This window comes from Calidris pugnax, unplaced genomic scaffold (assembly GCF_001431845.1).
Source record: "Calidris pugnax isolate Ruff unplaced genomic scaffold, ASM143184v1 scaffold376, whole genome shotgun sequence".
NCBI classification, from domain to species: Eukaryota; Metazoa; Chordata; class Aves; order Charadriiformes; family Scolopacidae; genus Calidris; species Calidris pugnax.
In genome coordinates, this window is record NW_015091140.1 from 737,150 (window position 1) to 757,819 (window position 20,670).

The window sequence follows — 20,670 nt, forward strand, 5'->3', positions numbered from 1 at the left end:
TTTAATAAGCCATGAAAAGTCCATGTTTTACTAAGTGAGACTGAATTGGTCCTTTCCTAACTGCCAAACTTGTAAATCTAAGTTCCATTTTGAGGACCTAGATCATTTTTTGCATCACAAGGGGTTGCAAAGACACCTTTTGCTACATTCATGAAACTTATTTAGCATCATGGCTCAAACGTCTCCTTGCTCAAGCCTCCTGGCTTTGAGAGTATGTATAAACCTTGCTCTCAACTTCACAAACACGCAAAAACCCACAACTTACTGCTTTGTTTGTGTTGGTTGCTTTGTTGGAGAAGTAGAGGAATGGGCAAAAGGAGGTGCCAACTATGCCTCAGAGGAATTTAGTTTATTTAATACTAATAACTCAAGTTACTGGATGGAAGAATTCTACTCGTACATAGTCAAATGTACAAATATAAAACCCACAAAAATTCATCTTAAAAATATGTTGGTTTTCACAACCACCCTCAAATTTCAAAAATAGAATAAACACTTAAAAATGCAAAAACTAAAAGTATATGTATGCATGTACCCAGAGAAAATCTGAGATTACAAAAAAATTTTCATCAATGATTGAAAAGCATTTATCCAGAAAGGAATCAAAATAAGCAGATGAAGTTTTCAGTTAGAAAATTTCATTCGTGTAAACAATAAGATCTTAAAAATTTAAGGTTTGGCTTAAATTTGCTTATTCCCCACTCGCATAAACCCCAAATTCAAGTTTAATCTAGGGGACAAACATTGTTAGCCATTTGCATACTAGCATTTACACTGCCTTGAAATCCTCACAACACTGACTTCCATTTCAACTGACTCAATTGCTGTTCTGTTTCTAGTAGATAACTCAAGTTCTATAAAAACTCAGATGCTGAGATTCTTCCTGACCAGGCCAGAGATCTCCTCTATCACCTAATGATGTTTTCCACAAGAGCTGGAAAGATTGCTTGATAACATGTTGTCTTTCTGCAACATATTTGTCACCAAACTGTAGAATAGCTTGCATTTTACTGAGAAAAAGAAATCATAAACTTATTTATACAACATTAAAGGATCATCCCAGATGTAATGATGTTAGAAGAAGGGTAATAACATCACATAGTAAAGCGGCAGAAAATTACCATCCTCGGGTTTGGTCGATGCCTTCAGCAATGAAGTCAGCAGGGAAAGCATCTTCAAGTTCTTTTTTGTTTTCAAAGGGGTAGTGGACCTGTGCGTACGGCATGCTGCCGCTCTCAAACCAGCAGTCAAACACTTCAGGGACCCGGCGCAGCAAGCCCTTGCCGCAACGTGAAGGGATAGTCAGGTGATCAATGCTACAGGTAAGAAAAAGATTGACAAATTCTAAACAAACCCAAGAATTAGCACAAAAAGTTAACATAACGCTTGCACATTAGGCATGACAGGAGTTCTGGTTTTAATTTTAATGTTTCTTCAAAAAGGCCACCATTTCCTTTGACGTTTTTTCTAATTTAATGCTATTTTAGAGATTTTTTGGATTAACAGTGTCACAGAATCACAGAATCTTCTAGGTTGGAAGGGACCTTAAAGATCATCTTGTCCAACCATCAACCTAACTGACAAAAATAGACACCCACACAACAAACAAGAAGCATCACCATCACTAAACCATATCTCCCAGCACTACATCAACCCGTCTTTTGAACACCTCCAGGGATGGTGCCTCAACCACCTCCCTGGGCAGCCCATTCCAATGGCTGAGAACCCTTTCAGTGAAAAAAATTTTCCTAATATCCAGCGTGAACCTCCCCTGGTGTAACTTGAGGCCATTTCCTCTCGTCCTGTCGCCTGTGACTTGGGAGAAGAGACCAACCCCCATCTCTCTATACCCTCCATTCAGGGAGTTGTAGAGAGTTGTAGAGAACAATAAGGTCTCCAAGGTGTCCAATACAGAGGAAAGGAAAATTTATACATATTAATCACAAGTCCTCTTACTACTTCTCTATTTTCCTTAAATCTGTTTCCCAGGGTTTGGGCAAAGAAAGCCAGTATTTTTTATGTCTACTCAACTCTATTTAATAACTAATTAACAGCCTCTGTGACTGACCTTTCTCGATGGAGATCAGTGACTTTCACTCCAGACAGCTCTTCCAATTCTGCCATTGAACCAATGCAAACCACCTGTAAGAGACATTCAAGAGAATTAGTCAGTTGTTTGCCCGCAGTAGCAATTTGGTTTTTAACATTAGACAGGAGACTTGTAGGTCAGTATCTTCTGAAGTAGCTGATACAGCTGAAAAGCCAACAAAAATTTTGTACAAAGTCCCCTTCTTCAAACTAAGAAAGAAGGAATTGATTGGAGAGACCACTACCCTGATTTAGTACAATTCATGTCAGAATAATTGAAGACTTCGAAGAACAAGCATGTTGTCAGGTATCAAAAAAGGTAGGGCTTTGTTGTTTGGGTTTTTTTTTTCCAAACAACTGACAACACAAACACCCCTGAAAACTCAATGACCCTGACTTTTATACAGATAGGAATTTCAGATGCCAAGTTCCTCTTCTGAAGCGAAGGTAAGCAGCTAAATTGCTCATAATTGAGCATAAGTGTTCCATTCCAGGTACACTAAACTGTTCATATAAATGGCATCTTATTTAAAGGGGGAAAAAAGTGTCACAGCTAACAAAGTGGTTGTTAAGAAAGGTACAGACTTTTTTTCTCTGCCATTGAACCAATGCAAACTACCTGTAAGAGACACTCAAGAGAATTAGTCGGTTGCTTGCACACAGTAGCAATTTGTTTTTTAACATTAGACAGGAGACTTGTAGGTCAGTATCTTCTGAAGTAGCTGATACAGCTGAAAAGCCAACAAAAATTTTGTACAAAGTCCCCTTCTTCAAACTAAGAAAGAAGGAATTGATTGGAGAGACCACTACCCTGATTTAGTACAATTCATGTCAGAATAATTGAAGACTTCGAAGAACAAGCATGTTGTCAGGTATCAAAAAAGGTAGGGCTTTGTTGTTTGGGTTTTTTTTTTCCAAACAACTGACAACACAAACACCCCTGAAAACTCAATGACCCTGACTTTTATACAGATAGGAATTTCAGATGCCAAGTTCCTCTTCTGAAGCGAAGGTAAGCAGCTAAATTGCTCATAATTGAGCATAAGTGTTCCATTCCAGGTACACTAAACTGTTCATATAAATGGCATCTTATTTAAAGGGGGAAAAAAGTGTCACAGCTAACAAAGTGGTTGTTAAGAAAGGTACAGACTTTTTTTTCTCGGGTTTATTGTATCAACACACTATCTAAGAAAACAGCAAAAAGTTTCAGCAACAGACTTGCATCAACGTCATGAAATGTTGATGAAACAAAAATCATTCTGAAAAACTCTATGTAGGAGAGAAGGAGAAAAGCAGAGCTTTCTTTACGTTTTAATAAAGTTTAACCATCCCAGGGGGCCCTTTGGCCCCTCTCTCATCTGGCAGGATTCATGAGCCACAAACTGCAGTACAGATCTGGATTTTGGAGACCCAGTCCCACATGCTATCAGTCCAATTTGGAATTGCTATGGAAAAAACCATTGGTTTTTGACAGATCTGACAGGGAAGGGGTTAAATGTACCAACATAAAGAAGCTGTAAATAGGCTGGGCATTTTTCACCTAGAATAACCTTCTAACTTGCTCTTAGGATACAGTAAGTCAGAGTACTGCTCAATTCCTACAGCTAGTCTTAAATACATGTGTACGTACACACACGGAAATTGTGACTAACAAAAAGGTTTTGGTGCATTTAATTTAAAAAAAAACAACTGTCATGAATTACAGGAAAGGCAGAAACTCAGTCTTCCTTGGTTTTTAAGCCATGATTGAACTGCTGATCTGCATTACTAATCACCATCTTTTATTGTTAAAGTACTTTTGAAACGTAATTTTTCCATTACTTACCTATTTGTCTTATTTTTCTATAGGAAGTGAAGCATTTCAATGATTACGAGAGTCAAGTACAACAGTCTGCAGTTTGAATAGCAAACCGCACCGGGGGACTGATCCCAGTTAAAAATATGCCTTTATCAACAAACTATTTTTATCCCAGACCTGTTCTTCATTCACTGTGTGGCCCCATAAGCAATGGTACAAACTCAAGTGAGCAGGCAGGAGGTGCTTAGTTCAGCACTGCTGGTGGAAGAAAAGGTTTTAATAGCTGCAGGGGTAAAAAATACCCTTGGATACACCGATTACTTCATCTACACTAACCTTAATATTTGAATGTACTTTCACACTATGCTCTCAGTTAAAAGTTGCCCATTAGTTGTAGCTTTTTGAACCAAGCATTTCAATACTTCAGGAAAATTCTGAACATTGGACGCATCTGCAGAACTGCACCCAGCAGAACATACTCATAGAGGAAATAAGCCCAAGCCCACATGAAAAATCCAACAACCACCAGAGGAACACAGATATCACCATACTGAATGAGTTTGTTTCTGTCCAAGCCAGAAGGATGGAGCTACTCTCTCCCAAGGGGAGCTCACTAGATACTTTAAGGCAAGAGAACAATGCAGCAAGTAGATGCTAATCAAATCTGATCCCTCATTAGGCCGCACCCACTCATTTCTGCAAGGAACAAACTGGTTTATGCTCTCAAATCAAAGCTATGGTGCAGGGGTAAAAAATACCCTTGGATACACTGATTACTTCATCTATGCTAACCATAATATTTGAACGTACTTTCCCACTATGCTCTCAGTTAAAAGCTGCCCATTAGTTGTTGCTTTATGAACCAAATATTTCAATAGTTCAGGAAAATTCTGAACATTGGACGCATCTGCAGAACTGCATCCAGCAGAACATACTCATAGAGGAAATAAACCCAAGCCCACATGAAAAATCCAACAACCACCAAAGGAACGCAGATATCACCATACTGAATGAGTTTGTTTCTGTCCAAGGCAGAAGGATGGAGCTACTCTCTCCCAAAGGGAGCTCACTAGATACTTGAAGGCAAGAGAACAATGCAGCAAGTAGATGCTAATCAAATCTGATCCCTCATTAGGCCGCACCCACTCATTTCTGCAAGGAACAAACTGGTTTATGCTCTCAAATCAAAGCTATGGCTTTGGATAAGTTTCTTCAGCAGCAAAGTCTAGTTTAGTAACCTGGCCCTTTTCCCTACCAGTCACTTGTTCCTCCTCTATTTTATTTTTCAGCCACATCAACTACAAAACCAGTACCTCAACATTTAACAGCAGACAGCACAGACTGATATATATAGGCTGGGACTGGGGGCCGTTCAACCCTGCTTCAGCACCACTGAAACATAATATGAAATCAGAAGACAAAGTTAAACACTTCTAACAAAATTAACATTGGCATTATATCCAGGATTATCTATGTATATAGGAAGAATAAAGCCATCCATTATTATTCTTAGACCTCAATGTTCCTGTGGCATAGTTGTTCAGTCTCTATTTAGTAAAAATCTTTGCTGTTACTGGTTTGTGATTTCAGCGCTTTAAAGTACCGATAATTGAAGAATGAGGCATGTTCATAGAAAAAAAGGAAGTCCATGCAGTGTATCAGTAGATCAGAAAGACAATCCAGGATCTTTAGAAAGCCTCTTCTGAATAGTAATTAGTGAAAGAAATGACTGCTAAGGTCAGCTAGAAGTGGCATTCTTCATGCAGCCTCAAAGCAGCCTGGAAACCCTTGAGGAGAGCACAGCCAGGGTCCTCTCCTTCCACCTCCCTTACTCAAGACCGGGTGCACCAAAACCAGTGGAGGGTTAATGGCTTACCTGAGTGACAAGCAGTGAAACAATCAGAGAGTTTCTGAAACATCACTGAATATTTAATACTATAATTTGTATGCAAGTCCTGTAAAATTAACCTATGTCTGCTTTATCAAGTTGGGTGCCATATTAAAGAATTTTATTATCTAATCCAAATGCAATGTGTTCCTCCACTGAGGAAATCATTGAGATTTGAGAGCTTAAAATGATAAACCGTCTGCAAAAATGTGGTAATAAACACAAGCTTCAAAATTTAACTTCCATTATGCGTCTCTACCTGATAATTATGCTAAAATAAAACTAAAATAAAAGCTAAAATAAACCTGTGGGAAACCAGATATTGATTTGTAATAAAATTCACTTTAATACCAATTAATTCACCTTATTGTATATTAAGTAAGGAATTATTATTACTTCTCCAGGATTTAATATGCACGGCATAATTGCATGCGACAAAGTGTTCTTTTGAGAACAAGACATGAAGAGGAGGCTCCGCAATCTCACATGGCACCAGGCTGCAGCAGAACTGAAGTCAGGAAATTTGGAGTCAATGTTATTTCTATGTGAGAGCAGATGTCACTTAGGCCTTAAGTTCCATAACAATTCCAACGGTATTTAGTTTTTAAGCTATATCCCACATGCATATAAAGAGAATGAATACTAAAAAACCCTATCTTGAAATTTAGCATGGTCCATACTTGACTATTGAAGCACGACAATCAGACTCTAGAGTAAACAGAAATGTATAACATCTACGGATAAAAATAATAGAACTGTTGGTATTGCTATCATTATTCAGAGCACCAAGCCCTGAGGAATATTTGCAGCTAATTTCAAAGGAAAGGTCAATCTTCCAAGCTAGACATTATCAACAAACTATTTTTATCCCAGACCTGTTCTTCATTCACTGTGTGGCCCCATAAGCAATGGTACAAACTCAAGTGAGCAGGCAGGAGGTGCTTAGTTCAGCACTGCTGGTGGAAGAAAAGGTTTTAATAGCTGCAGGGGTAAAAAATACCCTTGGATACACTGATTACTTCATCTATGCTAACCATAATATTTGAACGTATCAACATTTAATAGCAGACAGCACAGACTGATATATATATAGGCTGGGACTGGGGGCCGTTCCCTCAACATTTAACAGCAGACAGCACAGACTGATATATATAGGCTGGGACTGGGGGCCGTTCAACCCTGCTTCAGCACCACTGAAACATAATATGAAATCAGAAGACAAAGTTAAACACTTCTAACAAAATTAACATTGGCATTATATCCAGGATTATCCATGTAAATAGGAAGAATAAAGCCATCCAGTAGCATTCTTAGACCTCAGTGTTCCTGTGGCATAGTTGTTCAGTCCCTATTTAGTAAAAATCTTTGCTGTTACTGGTTTGTGATTTCAGCACTTTAAAGTACCTATAATTGAAGAATGAGGCGTCTTCATAGAAAAAAAGGAAGTCCATGCAGTGTATCAGTAGATCAGAAAGACAATCCAGGATCTTTAGAAAGCCTCTTCTGAATAGTAATTAGTGAAAGAAATGACTGCTAAGGTCAGCTAGAAGTGGCATTCTTCATGCAGCCTCAAAGCAGCCTGGAAACCCTTGAGGAGAGCACAGCCAGGGTCCTCTCCTTCCACCTCCCTTACTCAAGACCGGGTGCACCAAAACCAGTGGAGGGTTAATGGCTCACCTGAGTGACAAGCAGTGAAACAATCAGAGAGTTTCTGAAACATCACTGAATATTTAATACTATAATTTGTATGCAAGTCCTGTAAAATTAACCTATGTCTGCTTTATCAAGTTGGGTGCCATATTAAAGAATTTTATTATCTAATCCAAATGCAATGTGTTCCTCCACTGAGGAAATCATTGAGATTTGAGAGCTTAAAATGATAAACCGTCTGCAAAAATGTGGTAATAAACACAAGCTTCAAAATTTAACTTCCATTATGCGTCTCTACCTGATAATTATGCTAAAATAAAACTAAAATAAAAGCTAAAATAAACCTGTGGGAAACCAGATATTGATTTGTAATAAAATTCACTTTAATACCAATTAATTCACCTTATTGTATATTAAGTAAGGAATTATTATTACTTCTCCAGGATTTAATATGCACGGCATAATTGCATGCGACAAAGTGTTCTTTTGAGAACAAGACATGAAGAGGAGGCTCCGCAATCTCACATGGCACCAGGCTGCAGCAGAACTGAAGTCAGGAAATTTGGAGTCAATGTTATTTCTATGTGAGAGCAGATGTCACTTAGGCCTTAAGTTCCATAACAATTCCAACGGTATTTAGTTTTTAAGCTATATCCCACATGCATATAAAGAGAATGAATACTAAAAAACCCTATCTTGAAATTTAGCATGGTCCATACTTGACTATTGAAGCACGACAATCAGACTCTAGAGTAAACAGAAATGTATAACATCTACGGATAAAAATAATAGAACTGTTGGTATTGCTATCATTATTCAGAGCACCAAGCCCTGAGGAATATTTGCAGCTAATTTCAAAGGAAAGGTCAATCTTCCAAGCTAGACATCACATTGTTATTAAAAACAAATAAATCAAACCTGAAAAAGCAAAAAAATCTGTACACACAGGAATACAGACGTTGGGAGACTGGACAGAAAATGAAATATTATTAGAGGCAAGGAGTGGGAGTAATGTAACCTTTACACAATCTTTTTCAGCTGTAGAATGAAGTCTTGAAACACTTCAGCACAAAACTGAAAGCCTTTTCTCTATCTAAAAACTCTGTTCTATCAAAAAAAGAGACCTAAGTATTAGTTTGAAGACTGACAGTTTATACCTAAAAATTTTGAATAAATGTTAAAAATTATTATATGGAAGACAGAAGCACTTGGTTTGCCAGTAATTTACAAACACTCTCATAGTATAAATAGAATTCAAATGCTGAGGCTTTCTTAGATACTTAAATCCTAACTGCAAGGAGTAACTCACTTCCCCCCTCCTCCAGTATCTCCCTGCCTATCAGCAAGATTTCCAATGAACAGGAAATAAAATATGCTTTATGATGCAGATCTAAGCAATAGTGCAGTTTAAGGAAAAAAAAAAAACCCACAACACTTTTCTAGCATACATTTTCCTATTTGAGGTCTTCCACATCTAAAACAAAAATTAAAACCTTTTCAAATTAAGGGAGATAAAAACAAAGGCTTGGGATGTTGCCATCAGTATTCATCTTCCATGGACATCCTGACACCGATGTGAGGAAGGACTTACCATAAGTGTCTAATGGAACTAACCCATGCAGAAAAAAAAAATATTTTCAGAAACAGTTTTAAAACTTGGGGTTTTGACTTCGGGTTAGAAAACAGCAGTCATCAAAACTGTGTAAAGTACTGACTTGCACAGTTTACTTTATGTTACCAGTGGCAGGGTACCTTACAACTTCAAAAAACTAATTTCCAGCATTCCCATTATACACTTTCATCATCCCACAAGATTCACATTTTTACAGTCTGTTATATTCACATTTGTAGCACTACAAATATGTATTTTCACTGTTCGCCTTTGGTGGACTCGCTTTTATGCCTTCAGGAATTCATTTGGCTTGAAGTAGCCCAGCATCAGAACTTCAAAAACAGACTGAAAAGACTGAGTGGGAAAAAAAAAAAAAAAAAAAAAAAACTTTCCTTGCCATTTTCTCACTGCATTTGTTGTTTCCATGAGATTTTCCATCACTGCAAATTCTTCCAGGAAAGATAAGATTAATTCTTGTATAAAAAACAAGAAAAATTGCTTGCAGTTTTCAAGCAAAAGCAAAGAAAATGTGTATAGGCATACAAATATATGCATATGTATGCATGTATCACCTGCTGTAGATATACATATACCATTAAGACATATTAATAGAACTTAAGACTGCAGCAGCCAAAGATATAAGCAAACAACATACACGGATAGGCTTTTCTGTCAACTGGAAACCTTTGTTTTCTTACTCACCTCTTCAAAATCCTCACTGACCCACAAGGGGATGGGTGTTCCCCAGTACCGGTTTCTAGATATAGCCCAATCTCGTGCATCTTTAAGCCAGTTCCCAAAACGCTTCTCCCTCACAAAATCTGGAACCCTGTTCAGAAAATAAGAAAAGTATTCTTTTATCACTACATTCCACTTCAAAGAAAGCTGGTAAGAATGGTTATATTTTATTTCATCCACAAAACAAGTTGATTTCAGCGCTCTGCATGAACTGGAGCACTGAATATTGCAGCACTGGCTATTGCAAGGCCTATAGACTTGCTGCCAAAGATGTAACACCACTTCTTCTGCCTTTCTTTGATCTTCAAGTAAGCTGTAGAAGTGAAAAATACCATGTTTATTTTACTCTAAAATAACTCAGTAAAAATGTGTGCAACATACAATAGATTCATTAAGGATGTTCAAAAATCCTCAGGACAATCCAACGTGGGAGGATTATGGCTAAGGGGGGGTAACAACACTGCTGTTTTATTTTACATACAGAAAAAAAGTACCAATTACCCATTTTGGTGCTGAATTAAATTATGAAGTTTGAAAAGGCTGGAGTAATAGCATTAAAAGGCACCTTGCATTATGCATGTGCATCCAGGTAACTCCACATTACCTTTAAGCTTGGAGAGTAACAAAATCCCAGGTTAATATATCCTACAAAAAAGCCTTTTCACACTATTTATCGTTTCCATTTTTAATTCTCCAATTGAAAAACAAAAACACCATCCCCGCCAAAACCAGAAACGTACCAGTGCTTGCTAAAAGCTCATTTTTAGTGCTAATGTGCTCTGAGGGATGTTAAAGACAAATTTTTAACATATGAAAGTGTCTTGGAGCTCGCAGGTTACCATCAGGATCTGATGCCTAGGCAGGTTTCCTGGCCATGCTAAATGGACTGATGGTTTGATTAGGAACCAATTGTTTTCTCTTGTGATGTAACCAAATAATTAACAATGATATACAATGATTATATAGCAAATAAGGAAAAACAGTGGGGTTTGAGGCCAACAATACACCCCCTTCAAGCCCAAAAGTGCATTTAAGAAGACCAACCTCAACTGAAACTCAGAGGAAGAAAAACCTTAAGACAGTGTAACAGATGCACAGAAGCTGTAAATGAACAGCCAACAATAATGCAAATAACTCTAGAATTATCGAATAAACCATGGCAAGTTTTTCTGGGTTCATTTCTCCAGTGTAACTAGAAGGTCCCTTCCCAAAGCATGAGCTGGATTTAGAGACCCAGAGTTTCTAAAGAAAGAAACAGCCAAACTACAGAAAACATATGTCCTCTTCTATCTTTTCTTTTTGAAGCTTTTGGTCCTCAATCAAACATTTTTTTGAAGAAGAGCGGTTTTTAATCACAGATTAGCCCCAAGAGTAACAAAAAAGAAAGAATCCTTAAAGGACAAAATGAAAGAATGGATTCACATGACACACTAAGGTAGGATTTGGCCCAGCAGCAGGAGATTGATGAAATAAGTGTGAGCATCCCTCAAAAATCTACTCATGAAAATGAAAGCAACTGTCTTTTAGAAGTTTTACCCATGGTGATATCATGTGGAGATCTGAAGACTTCTTGATGCCAAAGTTGTCATATAAAAGCTACCATTAAAAGACTTACTAAATACCAGCCTTAAGTTTCACAGCTTCACTAGTCATTTCTAGATTTACTTTTGGCCGCAAAGTATCTCCTGTAACATTTCTTCAACAAAAATGTAATATAAAAAGTTTTTAAACAAACTCAGTGACTAACGTTTCACATGACATCCATACCCCTGCTTTGAAATTTAGAAACGTACCCAGGCTTTCACAATTTGTTTTAGAGTGAGACTCATTACTATTAACTTTTTGTGGTGACCTTAAGAGACCCTCTCTCCCAACACAAGTGGAAACTCTATGAGGATCATTAGCATTTGCCTAACATTCCACTAATGTGGAAAACTTCTCTTTACATCACTCCTAAACTAGTTTCCATTTTTCAGAAGTTGTTAGACACTGATTAGCTGAAATTATTAGTCCCATTTAACATAGCTAGAGGCTGAAACAATCCCCCAATGACATTAAAATGCTAAGAGTTTCAACTCTGCCTCCTCAAAACATGCATGAAAAATTAATTTTATCCCCAAAGTGGACATTAACCACAAAAATGTATGTGGTGTGATCTCTCTCTCTGAGCTGTGAAAGCGTATAATTTACCTCTTCTGGTAAAATTGTCTGACCCTGCTGCCAGTTTTCAGTGGAACATAAAACACAAACCACTTCATCTACTATGAACCACATTTGCAACGATGATCTGTGGCATTTCAGAGGTACAACACAAAACTAACACTGACACAGCCATCAAATAAAACGAAAAGAGCTTGTATCTTAAACATATTTTGAGCCCATCACTCACAGAGAGCGTTACTTAAAACAATTGGTTCTTACCACCACACAGATGCTGCCCAAACCTGTCACCCAGAGACTGAACCAGCCTCCAACTGGGACCAGGCCCGAGCAGGGATCTGCAGCAAAGAACAGCCTCTCCTGTCACCCGCTTCTCCAAGACTACAGCCTGTTCCTTCTATTTAGTCTCACTAGATTTAGCTACAGATATCTCAGTCTGACACTTCTGACTTACCTCGGTATCATAAGAAAAAAAAAAATTAAAAAAAAAATATATTGAGAGGCACCTTCTATTTCAATATTTCACTAGGCTGGGAAGACAGAACAGAGTATTCTCAACAATGTTGTTACTAACTCCTGATCATTACGTTACACCAACTCCAGGTTACTGTTTCTACAGAGTTTTTTTCCATTTCTTTTAATCCTCTTCTCTTAGATATTTTCTTGGTATACTTCTCTTGCTAAATTTTAATAAAGATAACATGCTGCCCCAGGTATATATTACTAGTTAAGGAAGCATTTTTTACTCTCCCATCTACACAAAGCAATTATTTCTTAAATTTGCAGAAAGATCATTTGTTTTTCTCAACTAAGGAGACTGAGGGCAGCCTGAGGAATGCCACCCTCCGATGAATTCTGCTCCCTTCTCCCATGCAATAATTGAAGAGACATGGCCTCCCCCTGAGATTGATGAATTCTGCTCCCTTTTCTCCCATGCAGTAATTGAAGAGACATGGCCTCCCCCTGAGATTATACTATTCAGTGTTTAATCTATCAGCCCACAGTCCTCCTCATAATTCCCAGTTAATTTTTCCATCCTATTCCCAAGTACATTGCAAACAGAATTGTGACTTTGGTAAGACTATGATAAAACCATGAATCACTTCAGGACATTTTGGGGTGTGTTAAACACCTATTACCTATACAAAAGCTGAAATAGTCCCCTGAAAGTGAATGGAGTTAACGGCAGCACAATTTGCCAAGGAACAAACACTGATCCCTGTGCATCAAAACTATCATAGAATCATTCAGGTTGGAGGAGACCCTATTCCCAAGTACATTGCAAACAGAATTGTGACTTTGGTAAGACTATGATAAAACCATGAATCACTTCAGGACATTTTGGGGTGTGTTAAACACCTATTACCTATGTATTCCCAAATTCATTGCCAACAGAATTGTGACTTTGGTAAGACCGCGATAAAACCATGAATCACTACTGATGCTGGTCCTCAGCTTTCAGGACGTTTTGGGGTGTGTTAAACACCTATTACCTAAACCCAAAAGCTGAAATAGTCCTCTAAAAGTGAATGGAGTTAACGGCAGTACAATTTGCCAAAGTACAAACACTGATCCTTGTCCATCAAAACTGTCCTCACAGCATGGATACTTAGAAGCTTTGAAAAGAATAAAAAGACAAAAAGAAGGCAAGGCCACCCACATAAATATTCCTGTTTTACAACACAGACATATGAAAAAAAAGCCCTTTCCCATATGCTAACATATACGGTTTTCACATTTAACCAGGTATCAGTCACAAACCCCCTTCAGCTTGAAAGCACAAATTCATAGTGCCCTTTCCCATATGCTAACACACACAGTTTTCACATTTAACCAGGTATCGGTCACAAACCCCCTTCAGCTTGAAAGCACAAATTCATAGTGGTGACTGCACGGGATTCACAGCGGGGTGTGACTGGGAAGGTGAGCGGTGCCACAGACCGTTCAGAGTGACCCACTGCTAATCTGCACCAAACAGAGTCCCAGCTCAGAAAAGGTCAAGCTCCAGCATCACATAGTTTCACGAGTTTGCAACTGAAGTCAAAGAAGGGACTTCTCTCCCAGTCCAATCCTGCTGCAGCTCCTAAAACGAGGCTGTTAGAAATAGGATGGTTGGTTGGGTTTTTTTTATTTATTTCCCAACTGGTCGACAATTTGTATTGTGTTTGACCTTCAAATTTCTCTGCAAATGACACAGATAGGACTTCTAACTTCTCTCTCAGACATTTAGCAAGGTTAAGGAGATTGCTGTCTCAGCAGGTCGTGAAGCTCTTGATTCATGCCTGTACAATAGTGTGGGGTAATAGCTACTTCTACTTGCTTGGCTCCCAGGAGAGTGCACTAAATAAACTTCAGGATGCAGACATTTCAGCAGCTGAAAAGTTCAGGGAACTGAAATCCACAACACAAAGGAATAAATATTGATTTGTCAAATCATGAATGAGAAAGATTTTGAATGAAATTCTAGTTTCAACCTGCTTGAATGCTAATTTCTATCTTACTGACCCAACATAAAAACTCTATCTTAACACTTTAGAGAGTATGAAAATTATTAATGTGCTCCAAATTTATATGTCCATTCTGACTGTTAGTTCCTATTTTTGAAGCAAAGTTGGGGTTTTGCTAAATTCATGCATCACTAAGTCCTCTGCACAGTGAACTCCCACTTGCTTTCTTGGTAGCTACTCATTTTCCTAGTGTCTAAAATAAAAACCCTGTTTGACAAGCAAAAAAACCCATGATGAGCAAAACAAAATCCAGTCATTTAACAACATTTATTAGCTTATCACAACAGAAAACATTTTCTTTGCCTTCAGAGTCTATGTACTACCCATGCAAGTCACACAAGCAAAGTGGGTATGGATTTGAAAACAGCAAATTAGGGACCATCTGCAATCCCAGAGCATGTATGGGTGTGCTAAGAGGAGACCACCACGGCTGCTGGTCCAGTGACTTCTCATCACCCATTCATACCTGGGGAACAGCATCTATTAAAATTAGTATATTTATTTTCTGACTCTTGTCTCCAAAAATGTGCAGGATGAAAAAAAAAAGATATCTAAGTTATTACATAATCCAGAAGGGAACATTAAAAGGATTAAGACATCTGTTCCTTTTCTGTACGTATATTTTGAAGTATCTCTTTCATGCTCATAACACAATTGCAAACACTGAATTCAATTTATTATTCCATTTTAAAGCTGAGCTGTGCTCTGTGTGACTGTGATTTGGTTCGCCTTGCCCTGTCAGGGGGTGTAGGAACTCTGTCTCAAAGCAGTACTGTCCCTCTTTTCTGTAAACACAAATACCTCTCCTGAAATAAGCAGCTGCCAAGTATGGCCACAGCACAAGCCTCATGTTTTATCATCAATTTACTATTAAAAGCTGTTTAAGATGTTACACAGAGATACACTAATCCTTTCTCACTTTTTGTCATTCCTCTCATTAGCTAATTTTATTCATGACATGCTTTGAAAAACCACAGCAACTTTATGTATTGGATAAAATTTACTTGATAATTTCTAATGGAAGGAAGCTCTTTGCTTATGAATTATTTGAAAAATAGTCCCGTAAATGTTACACTATAATGTTCATAAACAAAACATGATCTTAAATAGTGTGGAATTCTAATACCAGATTAGCACTCAGCATTCGATATGTTTGGTTGCAATAAGATGGCCCCAGACCTATTCTTTCATTTGGAGAGTTGGTAACTCTTTAAGCAACACCTCAAAATCAGGAATTACTTAGATGTCTGGAAAGGAGAACAGTTGTTCTTTCAGAAGACAGTCGAGATGTAACAGCAAAACCAAAGCTGATGAAGTAGTTATCCTATGTCCTTTAACTAAAAATGTATGGATTTATTTAAATTCATAGCATAACAGCTGGGTTTTTTGTTTTAGAATTTGCTTTTCTTTCTAAACATTAACCAACCCCTAGAAGACTAAGTCTTAAATTCCATTATGTTAATTTACTCTAATAACAAGCCTCCTTCAACATGCCCTCAAATTGATTTTTAATGGTTTTTAATTCAAGGAGATAAAATAAGCAACTATTCATGCCCTTTCGACACTTTAATTAGCGCCAATCTATATCATGGACCTAATTAAACATCGGGGGGAGGCTGGCGGGCGGGAGGGAAGGGGAAGAGAGAGGAAAGGTCAGATGTTTGCACAACAGGCAGAATTTCCACTGCAGCAGACTCTTTTCTCCTCCTCAGTTTACAAAAGCTCATTAGAACGGTGCAGAACCACACACCCCCCCACCCCAGCTGGGGTTGCCTCCACCAGTGCAAGAGAATTTTCTGCTTACACGCAGCTTACATTTGCTAAATGAATAGCGCTTTCCATCATTTGGATACAGCGATGTTTTTCTTCTCTCTTTTCTCTGGGTTTCCATAGCAACCAACACTTGAGCATGAGACTGCAATGCTGCTGCAGCCCAGCCCCGCCGGCAGCACCGCACAGCTGCTGGGCAGGGCAGGACCAAGCCAAGCCATACTTACATATATATATATATATGTATATATATATATATGTATATATGACATATATGATCAATAATACACTTGGAATAACCAAATCCTGATTTTATTTGCCTGACCCGGACACCATGCTAATCGCTATTAAAATTTTTCACTTTACCAATGATGGCAAAAATCCCTGCATCCCGAAACCAGTGAGAAATGAAGCTTTCCCTTTTCTTCTTTCTGCACAGTTTCCTTTGGAATATTCTAATATTCATCGTTACAAAGTATTGTTTAAACAGCATTACCACTTCAGATTCATTTCCATTTCTTTTTATATATAAATATGTTTGCAATCCTATAAAGGTGGCAGTTATTCAACATACCACACAGATAGATCTACTAGTTGCCTGAGAAATTAGTACTATAATTGCGTAGTGAATTGACATTTGGAGTATTTAATAAGGTATTACTTGAACCAAACAACAAGCTTTTGATGACCATTCACTGGGACTGAAAAGATCCCTGCAGTATTTCTGACATAACTGGCAATCTCTGCTCAAGAGCCTTAGAGAGCAAACAGCAAAATTAGGACACAGCAGAGCACAAGCCATCTAAATCAACTGGAACAAGCCTCAAAATTCACTTCTGATCCTCAGCTACGTCTGATAACAGCCAGTAATAAAATCTTCTGCCTTTACGCTGTTCTAAATTACACAAACACAAGGCTAACCCTGCAGCAATTTTTTTTTCACCTCCTACTGTAGGCAATGACGCTAGCTGGAATTTCTCCTTGGGAAATGTTGCCATCTAGTGACTGCACGTTGCTTTATTATTCCCCACAAAAACTACTAGAGAGAAGACCTAATTTGTACTCAGATTTCCTGAGTAACAAAAGTGTGATCAATGATTCAAAAAGAAGAGTTATAATTTCATGGTCATATTAAAAAAAAGGGGGGGAGGGGATTCCCGCCCACAAACAAAAGATACATTGTAAACTCTTTAGATAAAATGTAATTATTAATGCTAAAAAACTAGGAAAGAAAATATCTTGAGACTTCCTAAAAAGAAAAAAAAAAAGGAGGAAAACAAGGGACTCAGTAACTGATGTTCTCCATTATGCTACAATTCTGTTATGATTTAAAATTCTGTTGCCCCTGCTAAGACTCACATTTCTCATCTGCACAAAAGTTACAAGTTTAGTAGAACAAAATGTTAGCTTTCTATTACAGGTGGGCTCCACAGACCATCTCCTGCACACCCTCCCAGCCTTAGGGTTTATAACAAAAGATAGGCCTAATTTGTGATGAAATCACACCTTTCAAAGGTGGGAGACAGTCTGCTGCTCAGCAAAGGTGGTGGCTGGTCAAAGATTAGGAAGACCCAGATCAAAAGCTGCTCAAAAGATTCATGTGTTCGACTGACGCAGGTGAAAACACTTGGTCTTAGACTGCTCACACAGAACAGCAGGAAATGTGTGCAAGATTCACACTTTGTAAAGCTGGAAATTCATTTCTAGCAGAAAGGCCTATCGGACATGTTCTGTGTGGTACTTTCAATAAGAACTAACAGTTTAAGCGATAAAAGTCAAAAAAAGGATACCTTCAACTGAGGACCTGTATATCAAGCTCTTTTTTTCAATGCCATGAAGACATGAGAACAAAAGCCTTGGCTTCTTTGAAATCCCACAACTGCTCGTTTTTCTACTATACCACGTGCTGTACATCCTATGTAAACAATGTCAGAGCTGCACAATAGCCTCTAACACTAGAAGGTAATCTTTCAGGAATCACTGAGTAGAACTGTAACTGAGGGAGGCTTTTAGAACTTTTAGAAGTAATTTAAAAACGAGTTCAAAATGGCTATTCAAATATGAACTACACAGTTTACAGAACCTTTTCTATGGACCTGCAAGCATAAAAACATGGCATACACTGCCACAAGTGTGAGCTACAACAGGTCAGAAAGATAAGTATAAATTGCTCTGATTTATTCTTTAAAATAACTTATAAATTTTTAATTTATTCCAACTTTGAACTCTGTGATGACAGGACTTAGTCCTATATTATACAACGGAATCCAAGGAGCGTCATTTAGTTGCTTGTCTGCGGTTACAGAGGAAATGCTCTTTCAACAAGTCATTCTATAAGCTGATAGTTACAACAAACAATTAAGGGCTGAAATCCAGACCACTGACACCAGGACCCACCTCGGGTGCTGCACCCAACTCTCTGCATCGATGTAACAGGAAACCAAGGTCAGACAGCCCTGAATGACACAGCAGCCAAATCTACCCCTCTTTCTCTCAAGTACCAAAGGAGTAGGTTCACTGAATATGAATACTTTTTTTTTATATAATTGCAAAATTTCATTTTTTTACTTAATCTGACAGTTGTGTGGTAAAGGGAACAGTCGGAACGGACCTTGGATTAAAGACTGAAACACAGTCTGTTAAACACTGTTCCAATTCTGCATTTTCAGCAACATCCAGCACAAATTGCTTCCCACTCTGATCAGAATAAGGTTGGGAGAAAGAAGAAAGGTTTCTTTGGTTTCTGATTTTACAAAAATGCTGGCACTTTACTCACGTAATCATTCTTGAAGGCTATAGGTAAGTTCATTTTGAAAAATGAAGTCACAGTTGCTGGCTTTAAATTTTGAATAACTATGGCTTTATCGGTAGGCTAATTCATTAAAAAACTAATTAGAAATGCAATCAAGTTGCAAAGTTTGTCCAACTATGTTTAATCTACTTCATCAAAAACGATATCTATAAAGAGTGCAGCTATTCTTAAGGGACAATATACCTATCAGTCATTTATAAGAATAAAAAAAGGAATGCAGTCAAACTCATTTTGCAAAGGTTAATATAGTCTGAAAAGCATTTATCCCCAATTTTCTCATTTTCAGGACATGCTGAAGCCCCAGAGAGTCCAAAAATAAATTTTTAAAAAGCTAGGTATTATTCCTGTGACACTTTCAGACATTGAGCCTCTTCAAAAGCAAAAAAGTAGGTTTTGGGAAGGATGGACTTCCCAAAATTTAAATAAATACTAGCATTGTCAACAACAACTTAAGTTCCATCCCAAACAAAATTAGTATCAGTGTAGAATATAGGAAGAAAACCTTAACATTAATGTCTTTTTCTTTTAAAAAGCTACATTTTAAATGTAAATCTTTATGTAACAAAAGGCACTGAGTATTCAAACGAGTAATTATGAAATCACATACTGGAAATATATATTAATATCATTTTATTAATCATTTAGTGATAATGCAGCTCTTCTTCAGGCCATATTCTCTACAAAAAGATTCTCAAAATCTCTAAGACCATACTCTTTTGAGAGGAATCTTGAGGAATCAGTTTTATGGTCAATTACAGAATTACGTTGAGACTCAAGAATTGCCCAAAGGACAAATGGTTACTTTAATTCCAAGCACATTGAGTATTGCCAATTAATAAAATTGCTTGGTCTTCTCATTCAACCTTTGCAACAGCAGCTCTCATGTTTGGTTCCATTTGTATGCCCGCTACTCAACACTTAAACAAAGCACCACTTAAAACCCAAATATGTAGATGAGATAGGATTTAAACTGCTTCCTAATTCTTATTAGAATCCCCCTGGATGAGGGGAGGTTACTTAGCAGTTTCTTCTTGAAGCTTTGCTTCTGGAAAAGCAAAACTACCTCAATCATTCAAACACTTCCTTAATAGGATCATTACATTTTTCTTCATGTTCATGTGAAAATTAAGTATGCAGGTCTACTGTCAGTCATCAAAACAGTAAAAGCATCTTGAGAAAGCTAATTAAAGCTAAGAACAAACACTTTCACCCCCTCTCCAGCTTATTTTTCCCCCAAAGAAGGATCACAGTATGTTCTGTTATGGAAAACAGAAAGCAACACTTACTAATCTATAAAATCTTCTTACATATCCAGACTGGGCATGTGCTTATTAGCAAGCCAACGCTGCAGCATTTTTGGACAGTCTGTATCATGGATCACTAACTTTTCCCACATATTTCAATATTTACAGTGCTCGTACCACGTAAGCAGTTATGCAAAAGCTGCTCATGGAGAATTTAATTGCTAACTACTGTCCATGAAAAAAAAACCAAAAAAAAAGAGAACGCAGCTTAAGCCGTAATTGTTGACTGAAAGTTGAGTCACCTTCCTAAACACCATTCCAGCTGCTGAGCAGAGGCACACAGGGCTGGAATCCCAATTTTCCTACAGTCCTCATACGGAAAGACTGAACATCAACCGAAATG

At 37.7% G+C, this 20,670-nt stretch overlaps 1 protein-coding gene across 3 annotated transcripts in view; it reads right to left on the reverse strand.

Annotated features, from left to right (window-relative positions):
* The window catches only part of IARS (isoleucyl-tRNA synthetase), a 155,915-nt gene that overhangs the window by 49,607 nt on the left and 85,638 nt on the right, over positions 1–20,670 (reverse strand). For all 3 annotated transcript variants that reach the window (XM_014958674.1, XM_014958672.1, XM_014958673.1), the window contains 3 exons: positions 9,739–9,865; positions 2,069–2,142; positions 1,122–1,316 (listed from right to left, as the gene is read on the reverse strand). In XM_014958674.1, coding sequence (XP_014814160.1) covers positions 1,122–1,316; positions 2,069–2,142; positions 9,739–9,865 — 396 coding nt within the window. The remainder of the gene's footprint in view (positions 1–1,121; positions 1,317–2,068; positions 2,143–9,738; positions 9,866–20,670) is intronic.